Raw genomic sequence first — 12,122 nt, 5'->3', positions numbered from 1 at the left:
AGAAATGTTCCTTTCTTGGTGTCTTTCTTTTTCAACTGACTTTACATGTGAAAAAATGACAATGTCCATGACAGGTATTAAATGCAGTTTTCTGAGGGGGAGGAAGAAGTGACTCTTAGCAACTGATATGTAATCCAAAATGGCATTTAGCTATGACGGCTTCAGGTTGTAGACTGTATCCTTGGGGTCCTTGTCCTTGGAAGCAATGTCTTCTCCTTGGATTCAGTATTTTGCACTTGCCAACCTACGTGGACCTGAGAGATACGCCATCCAGAAGCTGATGTCTTTTCCAGTGTGTATCCTACCCTTGTTTTGGAGGCCTTGAAGTTGACTACACTTTCTGATCAAGTTTTCAATATTCATTGAGAGAAACAGAGCCTTGTGCAAACAATCCACAACATGACATACCCCTCAAAAAGCTTTGTTTCTGTATTGCAGGTGGTGCAGGTGGCCCCTCTGAGGCGTGAATCTAGTAAGTATTCTGGAATCACTTGCCAAGAAAACAATCTGGATGCCAAGAAAGGTGTGGCATCCTTGCCTGGTTTCAATGTGAAGAGCCTCCCTGATCCTGGGATTGTGATAGGAATAAGTATAGGGGAAGTGTTTTTTTAAAACCTGAATTCCCCAGGGAAAAATTATGGCCAAATTTTGAGGAAGCAGCTGTGCTCCCTTTTGGGTGGTGCCGAGTTGGGTGCTTGAGGATTGGTGGTGTCTTGTGTGAGGCTGCATCGTGTGGTGTGAATGTGTGTGTTTCTGTACAGGTGAGGCTGTGTGTTTTCTCAGGAGAGATTTCCCACTTATACAACCCAATCACCAGTGTCCACTTCTAACAATAAAATCCACCCCCACTCTACTGTCTCTGTACAGTGACTCCTCCACCCTCACCAGAGCCATCCCCAGGTCTGCCTTATTATCCCCACTGCTCAGGTGGAGAACCTGAAGGGCCAAGGGAGTGGCCCCAGCTCCCGACTTCCTGAATGAAAAAGTGAAAACACGAACCCAGGAGTGTGGGCCAGTGCTGACGCTGACATGCACTTAGTCATGGGGTGTTCACCACCACACAGGGAGTCCAGCATTCATGTATAAGCCCTAAAGCACCGAGCCCAAAAGGCCCCAGACACTGCCCATCATCATAAAGTGGCCTCCGTGGTCACACAACCCAGGGCAGTTATAGGCTCATCTCCCCACGGACCGGCATAGTCATCAGTGTGTCAAAAGCACAAAGATCCCCAGGTGTTTGGCTCAGCTCACAGATCCCCCTTTTTTTTTTAACTTTTAAGTTCAGGGGTACATGTGCAGGATGTGCAGGTTTGCTACATATATGAATGTGTGTTATGAGAGTTTGTTGTACAGATTATTGCATCACCCATATATTGAGGCTAATATCAGTTATTTTTCCTGATCCACCCCCTCCTCCCACCTCCCACCCTCCTCCAGTAGGCCCCACGCTCACAAATTCTAAGAGGAGTGGGGGACCACAAAGGCCAGTGTGGCCCACTTCAGTTGTGAAGTTAATCTGCTCAGCAACTGGCCAAAGTCTATAAGGATGGGTGATGTATTTTAGTAGATTTAGTAATACTATCTTCCCAAGCCCTAAAATGCTCAAATCCTGCCAGCCAAAAATGGTGAGGAGGGACAGATAGGAACTCTGTGTGGCACTTGGTTATTAGCCTGGCTTCCATCCCTTAGTGGCAACTCTCTTGTATATGTGGGTTAAAGACCCTCAGCCTCAAGCCAAGCCTCCTCCATGAGGAGCCATCTCACTATTGACTGGCTAGTGCCGGGTATGGCCACCAGCCCAACTGAAACAAAATGTTGCTTTAAAACAAGTGTAAATCTCATACATACAACAGGCAAATGCAGAAGCAGTGTGGTCTCGCAAGTTGTAAAGAGGACAGTCGCAATTTTGCTGGACTTCAACCTGGGTAGAAGACATGAGGGAACTCTGTCACTGAATCACGGCAGAGTTCAAGGCCACTTGCAGACTATTTCATGTTACAGAAGGTGGCCTTTAGCTACTAAGCAAAGGCCTCTGTTTCTCATTTCTTTCCTGTTCATCTTCTTGGTCATCCTTCTTCCGCAAGGGAAACGAGCCCAAGCAAAAGGCAGTTTCAATATTAATTTGACCGAGGTTTTGTGCAGTTTATTATCATCCAGGTAATCAGGTGCAACTCGGTCTGCCTAGCAGCCCCCCTATCTCTGCTCTGTGTTTTCATTTAATAAACATTTTGGTCTACTTACTATGTGCTAGATTTTCTCGAGACCAAGTAAATGAGATAGAATCTTTATGTTGGCAGCTAAGTTAGATTTAACATAACTGACAAAAATTAAAATTTCTGATTTCTTGTAAAAATATTTTGTATGTGTGAATGCATACTGAATGTAAAGTGGATAAAAAACTCACACTTGCACTCATGGAAGGCTTTTCATGAATTTGTCAATTTTTATTTTTTATATTTCCCCACTTCACCGGATAATGCATACCTGAACCTGGAAACTGATTCCCACTGCAGAAAGTGTTCTGAGCCACATCCCTTAGCTTCACTAGTGCAGGTCCACCTGGGAGGATGTCCCAGCATCAGCTTGGCCCATGCTGTGATCAGCCACCTCCATGCACCACACCAAGCAAGCCCCTGGGTGATTCACAGTCTCCACTACCAGGGCACTGACCTTAACTCTGTGTTCTTCTAGCTCCCCATGAGGACACCGTACACAACATCACTAACGAGGACGCCTCACACGATATCACTAACGAGGACGCCATACACGACGTCGCTAACGAGGACGCTGTCCACGGCATCGCTAATGAGGCCACCGACAAGGGCATCGCCAACGAGGACACCGCCCAGGGCATCGCCAACGTGGTCGCCGTCCACGGCATCGCCAACGAGGATGCCGCCCAGGGCATCGCCAACGAGGATGCCGTCCACGGCATTGCTAACGAGGATGCCGTGCACGGCATCACTAATGAGGACTCCGTATACGACATCGCTAATGATGCCATATATGACATCGCTAATGACACCGTACAAGGCACGCTAACGAGGACGCTGTACACGACATCGCTAATGAGGACACCATACAAGGCATTGGTAATGAGGACGCTGTATATGACATCGCTAACAAGGACACCGTACAAGCCATCGCTAACAAGGACACTGTACACAACATCGCTAATGAGGGCACTGTACAAGACATCACCAATGAGGGTGCTTTATACGACATGGCTAATAATACCGACAAGGCACGCTAACGCGGATGCTGTACACGACATCGCTAATGAGGACTCCGTATACGACATCGCTAATGAAGATGCCGTATATGACATCGCTAATGACACCGTACAAGGCACGCTAACGAGGACGCTGTACACGACATCGCTAATGAGGACACCATACAAGGCATTGGTAATGAGGACGCTGTATATGACATCGCTAACAAGGACACCGTACAAGCCATCGCTAACAAGGACACTGTACACAACATCGCTAATGAGGGCACTGTACAAGACATCACCAATGAGGGTGCTTTATACGACATGGCTAATAATACCGACAAGGCACGCTAACGCGGATGCTGTACACGACATCGCTAATGAGGACTCCGTATACGACATCGCTAATGAAGATGCCGTATATGACATCGCTAATGACACCGTACAAGGCACGCTAACGAGGACGCTGTACACGACATCGCTAATGAGGACACCATACAAGGCATTGGTAATGAGGACGCTGTATATGACATCGCTAACAAGGACACCGTACAAGCCATCGCTAACAAGGACACTGTACACAACATCGCTAATGAGGGCACTGTACAAGACATCACCAATGAGGGTGCTTTATACGACATGGCTAATAATACCGACAAGGCACGCTAACGCGGATGCTGTACACGACATCGCTAATGAGGACTCCGTATACGACATCGCTAATGAAGATGCCGTATATGACATCGCTAATGACACCGTACAAGGCACGCTAACGAGGACGCTGTACACGACATCGCTAATGAGGACACCATACAAGGCATCGGTAATGAGGACGCTGTATACGACATCGCTAACGAAGACATCGTACAAGCCGTCGCTAACAAGGACACTGTACACAACATTGCTAATGAGGGCACTGTACAAGACATCACCAATGAGGGCGCTTTATACGACATTGCTAATGACACCAACAAGGCACGCTAACTCGGACTCTGTACACGACATCGCTAATGAGGACACCATATAAGACATCGCTAGTAACTATCACAAGAACAAAAAACCAAACACCGCATATTCTCACTCATAGGTGGGAATTGAACAATGAGATCACATGGACACAGGAAGGGGAATATCACACTCTGGGGACTGTTGTGGGGTGGGGGGAGGGGGGAGGGATAGCATCGGGAGATATACCTAATGCTAGATGACGAGTTAGTGGGTGCAGCGCACCAGCATGGCACATGTATACATATGTAACTAACCTGCACAATGTGCACATGTACCCTAAAACTTAAAGTATAAAAAAAAAAAAGATCGCTAGTGAGCACGCTGTATACGACATCGCTAATGAGGACGCTATATATGACATCGCTGATGAGGACGTTGTATACGACATCACTAATGAGGACACCATACAAGGCATCGCTAAAGATGACGCTGTACACAACATCGCTAATGAGGACACCATATAAGACATCGCTAATTATGACGCTGTATACGACATCGCTAATGACACCGTACAAGGCACGCTAACGAGGATGCTGTACACAACATTGCTAATGAGGACAGTGTACAAGCCATCGCTAATGAGGACACTGTATATGACATCGCTAATGAGGACACTGTACAAGGCATTGCTAACGAGGACGCTGTACACAACATCGCTAATGAGGACACCATATAAGACATCACCAATGAGGATGCTGTATATGACATCGCTAATGACACCGACAAGGCATGCTAACGAGGACGCTGTAGATGACATTGCTTATAAGGACACCGTACAAGACATCGCTAACCAGGACACTGTATACGACATCGCTAATGAGGACGTTGTATATGACATCGCTAATGAGGATGCTTTACAAGACATAGCTAATGAGGTTGCTGTATATGACATCGCTAATGAGGACATTGTATATGACATCGCTAATGAGGACGTTGTATATGACATCGCTAATGAGGATGCTTTACAAGACATAGCTAATGAGGTTGCTGTATATGACATCGCTAATGAGGACATTGTGTATGACATCGCTAATGAGGACGTTGTATATGACATCGCTAATGAGGATGCTTTACAAGACATAGCTAATGAGGTTGCTGTATATGACATCGCTAATGAGGACATTGTATATGACATCGCTAATGAGGACGCTCTATACGACATCACCAATGAGGACGCTGTATACAACCTCGCTAATGAGGACGCTGTATATGGCATCGCTAATGAGGATGCTGTATACGAATTCGCTAATAAGGACGCTGTATATGACATTGCTAATGAGGACACTGTACAAGACATCTGTAAAAAAGAAGATGCTGCCAATGTAAGACACTTTTCTTTGTCTTGAACAGAAATGTTACTTTCCTGGCTTCTTTCCAATCAGATGTAGACATGAACATCTGCCAGTGTGCATTATCGATGTCATCTGCAGTTTAATCAAATGTAGACATGAACGTCTGCCAATGTGGACTATTTATGACATCTGCAATTCCCTTGGTGTGGTGCTATTGATTGGCAGCCTCTCACCAACCCATGCCAGGCACACTGGGGTGTGGTAGATGGCAGCATCCACGATCCACTGCAATGCAGAGGTGTTTCCCTCCACAGCAGTTTTCCCCCATGGATTAAGAGTTGTGAAACTGCCAATCTAGATACACTTTAAAGATAAATTCTGTGGGAAAAGGTCTTGTCTTTTCCACAGGTGTCTTCTGTGCCAGTTTTGGGGGACTTCGACCTCTGACTCAATCACTATACCCCTTCTTATTTTCTCTCTCAAGTTGTCGAGAGACTATCAGATCTGTGTGACGTGTATGGCATCATTTCACCCTCCTAATGTTTTCTTTTCTATAATTGCAGGAGCCATTGACACTGGAGAATGATACGTACCCTGAAATAACTCACTTCCTGAGGAAAAAACGCCATCTCTAGGGTACAGAAACCTGATTCTGGGATCCTTTTGGGAAGGAGGATTTGGGGTCTGGTGAGAGCAAATGATTTTGCAAGTATAAAACAACGTCCAGAGAGGCTGTAGGGATATCTGTGAGCCCAGAGGAAACACCAGGGGATCCTGTGCGAAGCGCCATGGCTTCAGCTAGGGTGGGAGGAGTGGGTGGGCCTCTCTCTAATGACTTATCCTGGTGTTTGTGTTTCTAAAGATTTGATTGTGGAGAGCATATCTGATGATGGGGATTTGTAGGTAGGTAACTACTTTCCACGTAAGATCCAATTGGAGAGAGTTCCCAGGGGCCTTCGGGGTATCCATGCTGCTTGGGAGGTTAAGGGAGGGGGCATGAAATCAAAACGAAACAGGAAATATGTGTCATATTGGATTTGGTCTTTTCTGGGTTTATTGGCATAATAGTTAGAACTGTCTCTCTGGGCTATGAGGGTGCTGTGTTATTTAAAGGTGGTCTTTCCCAGAACACCTGGCCTTTTCTTTTCTGCCTCTGCCAAACATCACAGCCTTTGGGTTGGATTAGTCAGCACCCCTTGGGATTGTGCAGAAGAGGTTTGGGGTTGCATCGAGTGTCACATGTGGTGAACAAAATCTGAGGGACACAACTCTCTCACAGGCACTTCCTTCAACCTGGAGACAGAGTTCTCCTGGTGTGTGCCCAGGGGTGGAGGAGAAATTGACAGTCTGCCTCTGAACTTTCAGGACTTTAAAAAGCACTCATGTTTCCATCCTCACTGTTGCCTCCTGGCTTAAAGGGATCTCCCGGGGTGAGTGAGGAGGCGGGATCGGACCCTGGCAGTCTGACGGCAGCACCTGTGTTCCTCTGCACTGGGCCGTGGATGACATTACACACCTTGGTGAGAATCAGGAATTGAGGCTAACCACATCTGAAATTGAGATGGGCCTTGAGTCATATAAATAGTTTGGAAAAGATGCATTTTACTATGCTATTGAAAGAAACCATTTATTTCTCACTCCAGCAGGATAAATGGTTTTCAGTATCCACTTAACTGCTCATTGACTCTTACTGTAGATGAGGAGGTGGCCAGCAGCCCCTGCCCTCCCCCAGTTGTAGGCCCAAGGTAACCAGCAATGGACTGGATATAATGGAAGAGTGGTGCATTCGGAGGTATCTGTATTAATGGGACCCACATGATATGGATGAGCGCTATTAGGGTGAGAAAAAGCCTGGGAGCACAATGAAATATTTAAATATTAAACAAAACATTGTTGAAATCTCCATTGTACTTTAGTAGTTGAAGTCATTCTTGTGGTCATCACTGCCCTTCCCAAGCATAACAAGCTACTTAATATCACATAGACCCGTGCCATGAGGAAAGATGATCAGTTTGTAAAATGCCAATAAAACAATTGCCTATATAAGCCACAATGTTTCATCCATATATTTCAATTTCCATGTGTAAGTATAGTTCAAATTTCAGAAATTTATTATTATCTAATAGAATATGCATGGTATATCAATGAGCAATTATCATACTGTTTCTATTAATAATTATTTGTATGATGAAAAAAGCAGACTCCCATTCTTGGATTTTTCTCAGTTTGCACACATTAGCCTGACAGCCCCATTTCCACCTGACATATGCCAGCAAGAGGCCAGGAACAGAGGCTTTTCTTATTAACTAAGATTTCTAAATGTATTACGTATTCACATTTAGAAACTCTAAATATCATAAAAGGTTAGCAAGGAAGTTTCCCTTCCACTCTGAACTTCCAAACACCAAGTCAACATTTTTGTTTGCATATCATCCCTGCAATCTATGTGCAAATAGAAGCATGCACCTGGAATGCAGGCTGATGTGTGATCGTGTTTACACAAAGTCCTCTGCACCTCTGTATATATCACTGGGCAATGCACCTTAGTTATCATTCCACATTTCAAATGTAAATCCATTGTATTGTTTCAGAGCTATAAAGTACTGCACCCTATGACTATTCCCAAAATTACTTAAGCACCCGCTATCGGTATCCATTTGTTCTGTTTCCAGTCTTGCTCTTATAACAAATGCTGTAGTGAACAGCACTATGTTGAGTAGAAGTGGTGAACGTGGGCATCTTTGTCTTGTTCCTGTCCTCAGGGGGAATGCTTTCAACTTTCCCCCATTCAGGAAAATGTTGGCTGTGGGTTTGTCATAGATAGCTTTTATTACCTTAAGGTATGTCCATTCTATGCTGATTTTGATAAGCGGTTTTAATCATAAAGAAATGCTGGATTTTGTCAAAGGCTTTTTCTGCATCTATTCAGATTATCATGTGATTTTTGTTTTCAGTTTTATTTATGTGATGTATCACATTTATTGACTTGCGTATGTTAAACCATCCCTGCATCCCTAGTATGAAACCCACTTGAATCATGGTGGATTATCTTTTTGATATGCTGTTGGATTCAGTTAGCTTGGTTGTAGCATTTCTTATTATTCCATCTGTGGAATGTATTGGTTTAAATAATGAAAACATGTTCTATCCTCACTGCTTAGCACTTTGTGTTTCTTTAATAGCCTTCCCAACAGGGCAACATAAAAGCAGGAGCCCTGCTAGTCTCCCCTTAACCCGGAATCCCCCCTTCTCCACAGCTCGCTCATTGGACAGGATAGACTGGGCGCCCAGGCCTCAAGGTAAGGACGTGCTCTGTCACCTAGAGGTGCAGTGCTTGGGAAGGCCAACCTTGGAGGGTTGCCTGCCAGCTTTACAGTGACAGAGGTGTTGGGAGGGACTGACCACCAATGCATAAGGCTGTGCTTTGTTGGTGACATAAAGGATTGTTTCACAGGTTGTTGGGGAGGGACAATCCCAAGGCCTCCCCTGGCCCTGGTGCTGGCTCTGCACAAAGGCAATAAGAGAGGGATGCTGGTAAGGGCTGACCTGTTGCTGTGCTGGGGAGGAAGGTGCTGGGCTGAAATTCAGGAGGCTGAGGATGCAGCAGTCCCATAGGAGGTACGTGACCTTCAGGATACATTTTCTTCATTGATGATCAATGGAAATGAGAAATCACTGACTATTTTTTCTATCATTGGAATCTACTCTCCACTGCTCATGCTGTTCCTGTCTTTTGGGGAAGATGGAGGATCAATCAGTGTGCTCTGCACTGAGTGGAAGGAAGGAGAGCTGCGACAAAAATTAAGGGAGGATGAGAGACAGGGGGGCCCTTCATCCAGCTGCTTGCAGAGTCCTCCTGAGGAGGAAAGCCCCGTGGCTCCCTGGCGAAGGAGCAGTGAGGGCTGCGTGACTCCCACAGTGAAGTGTGTGGTATGTCTGAGGACACCCAGGCTGGTGGTCCATGAGGAGCCAGTGGCAGAGTGAGAAGCAGAAAGGCCAGGAGGGTGGCTGGAGGCCAGGCTCTGAGTCATTCTCCATGTGATGGAAACAGCCGGAGCCCAGTGGGCTTGGAGGTACAGGATGCGGTGGCTGATGACAGAACAATGTGGAGAGAGGCGTCATTTGTCAAATCCTTACTTTGTTCTGGGCATTGTGCTAAAAATTCTGATGGCTCATCCCATTTAGGGGCTGAAAGTTGCAGAGGTTTAGGAAGCTCACCCACGATACCGGAGCCCCCATCTCCTGCCCTAGTGCCGTCCACCTTCTCACCCAGCCACCACCTGTTTCAGGGGAACACACAGAAGTGGTAACCTATTATGGAGAGGCAAGTAAATTCTGCTGTTTTTGTTATTCACAGAAAAAACACTGGCTCGTGTGGGTTGGGAAGGTGAAATACCAGAAGTATTTCATCTAGTTATTTCTACCTATGCGACTCCTATAGTATTGAAATACATAGGTTAGCATTTTTGGCCAATTTACTCAGCATTCTGGGTTAAAGGCTTTTACTTATTTTTTTATTTATTTATTTTTGAGGTGGAGTTTCGCTCTTGTTGCCCAAGCTGGAGTGCAATGGTGCGATCCTGGTTCACTGCAACCTCCGCCTCCCAGGTTCAAACTATTCTCCTGTCTCAGCCTCCCAAGTAGCTGAGATTATAGGCACGTGCCACCACACTGGGCTAATTTTTTTATATTTTTGGTAGAAATGAGATTTCACCATGTTGGTCAGGCTGGTTTTGAACTCCTGACCTCAGGTGATCTGCCCTCCTCGGCCTCTTAAAGTGCTGGGATTACAGGTGTGAGCCACCACGCCCGCCCTAAAGTCTTTTAAAATTCACTTGTATAAGTTGACTTAGTTTTCTTTAACCTTGTAGAAAAATACAAAAATAGCAATCTCTTTTATCACACAAATAATGACTTTTTAATGGAGTGATTTTTTTCTAATTGAGGTATTCTGTACTTTTCATTTACTAATTATTGTTTACATTTGAAGTGTTTTATGAATTAATATTTAATTGCATAGATGAAGATTACTAGTTATAGGCATTTTACTAACCAATACTCATTAAACATAGCGTGGATTCATATGACATCAAGGAGCTATTTTATTTGGTAAAACGAAAAAGCACAAGAATGAACGAACGCAAGAACTGAAACAGTGGAGACACCTAGAATGACTTGTCTAAGATCTAAATCATTTTGTTGTCTTCCCAGCGTACTTATTATCCTGATCATTGTCATCAGCATTGTTTGGGTCCTTTTAGCACAGATTTCTCAAAATGGGTAACTCCATAACAGTTGGAAGCTTACGAATTCATATAATTTGTAAGAGGTCAATTTGGAAGTACCTATCTATTTTAAAATTCCAGTAACCTGGGAATTTCATCCCATGTCTAGAGTCTTTTATGTAAAATATTTCCACAATTAGGAGAAATATGTGCATAGGGATTTTCTATGTAGCGGTGTTTTGATAGAATAGAAAATTGGGATAAACCAAATTTCCATCACGAAGGAAATAGTAATATGCTGAATAATAATACAGCGAATATTATGCAGGCTTTAAACATCAAAAAAGAGTTCAACTTCTGACTTCCGATGATGGTGTTGAAGCAGGTCACTGCTGGTTTACATTTGATTTTCATGTGGGAACTCTGGAAGTCTGCCTTAGTGATTTTACATGTGGCTAAATTGAGCTAATGACAAGCTGTTCGAAGTATGGCAAAATGGAACTTTAAAACAGTATCTTGTCAGCAACCAAGTGGACTGTTTCACGTAAAGCCCACGCATTCATCTGCCTGACCATCATTCTGTCTGTCCATCATTCTGTCTGTCCACATGGGCATCATTTGTTAGTGGAACTGAGTGCCCACTGTCGAGCTGACAAGCCCATAACCTCCCTGTTCCTAGTCACACATTAATTCTTCAACAAGTCCCTTTTGATAGATTGTGATTAAGCTTAGCTACTATTTCCAATTGCTTCCCCAAACGTACTTCTCACTGTTCTCCCATCACACCCTTCAGCCCATCCATGCGGGGTTCCTTTGCTTTTCCCACCTTACACCAAACTCCCTATTTTTACTCCCACTTTTACCTCCTCTCCAAGACAAAACAAACAAAACTAGCATTTTAAAACTTAGTTGTAATCTTTCTTCCTTCATGAAAATTTCTCCAACAGCCACTCTCACGGTCCTGTGTGTTCCGGATATTTTAAAATAATGGCTATAAGGTTGAGCACTTCAGGATATGCTGTTTTGCTGTGTGCAGATGGAGGCAGTGGCTGGAGTGAATGAACGGCAACACTTGCTGGCAACCGGCAGAAGCTGAGAGACAGGGAACAGGCTCTCCTCCAGAGCCTCCAGGAGCCAGGCCTTTGGACACCTTGAATGTGGGCTTCTGGGAGACCATGCGTTTCTGTTATAAGCAGCCCAGTCTCTGGCAGTTTTTACGGCTGCCCCCGAACACTCATCTACACCTGTCTGACAAGGTCAAGCTCCAAGGAAGGGATTCTCTACATATCTACATTGTTTGCAGATTTTACAATAATCATTTATTCTTGCATGGCTGATCATTGTTAACCAATACAAATAAAATAATAAATGACCCACATTTTA

At 44.6% G+C, this 12,122-nt stretch overlaps 2 protein-coding genes across 5 annotated transcripts in view; both read left to right on the top strand.

Annotated features, from left to right (window-relative positions):
- LOC104003670 (putative uncharacterized protein ENSP00000383309) overlaps positions 1 to 5,905 on the top strand; it is a 23,116-nt gene extending 17,211 nt beyond the window's left edge. The window contains exons 7-9 of the mRNA XM_054675723.2: positions 439 to 472; positions 2,692 to 5,205; positions 5,314 to 5,905. Of these exons, the coding sequence (XP_054531698.1) occupies positions 439 to 472; positions 2,692 to 4,241 (1,584 nt within the window). The 3' untranslated portion in view covers positions 4,242 to 5,205; positions 5,314 to 5,905. The remainder of the gene's footprint in view (positions 1 to 438; positions 473 to 2,691; positions 5,206 to 5,313) is intronic.
- Positions 4,753 to 12,122, top strand: LOC745914 (uncharacterized). Of its 4 annotated transcripts, none has more exons than XM_016939680.4 (4): positions 4,753 to 5,544; positions 6,078 to 6,150; positions 6,377 to 6,417; positions 6,933 to 7,012. In XM_016939680.4, the coding sequence occupies exons 1-2, from the start codon at positions 4,753 to 4,755 to the stop codon at positions 6,147 to 6,149; spliced, it is 864 nt and encodes a 287-aa protein (XP_016795169.1). In that variant the 3' UTR covers position 6,150; positions 6,377 to 6,417; positions 6,933 to 7,012. The 4 variants fall into 4 exon arrangements, 3 of the variants coding, with proteins under 3 accessions (XP_016795169.1, XP_016795167.1, XP_063663795.1); XM_016939678.4 differs by having other exon boundaries at positions 6,880 to 6,966; XR_010155971.1 differs by adding an exon at positions 11,687 to 12,122 and having other exon boundaries at positions 6,078 to 7,034.

This window comes from Pan troglodytes, chromosome 23 (assembly GCF_028858775.2).
Source record: "Pan troglodytes isolate AG18354 chromosome 23, NHGRI_mPanTro3-v2.0_pri, whole genome shotgun sequence".
NCBI lineage: Eukaryota > Metazoa > Chordata > Mammalia > Primates > Hominidae > Pan > Pan troglodytes.
Note: the sequence above shows the minus strand (reverse complement) of the source record. Positions and strands in the feature narration are given on the sequence as shown.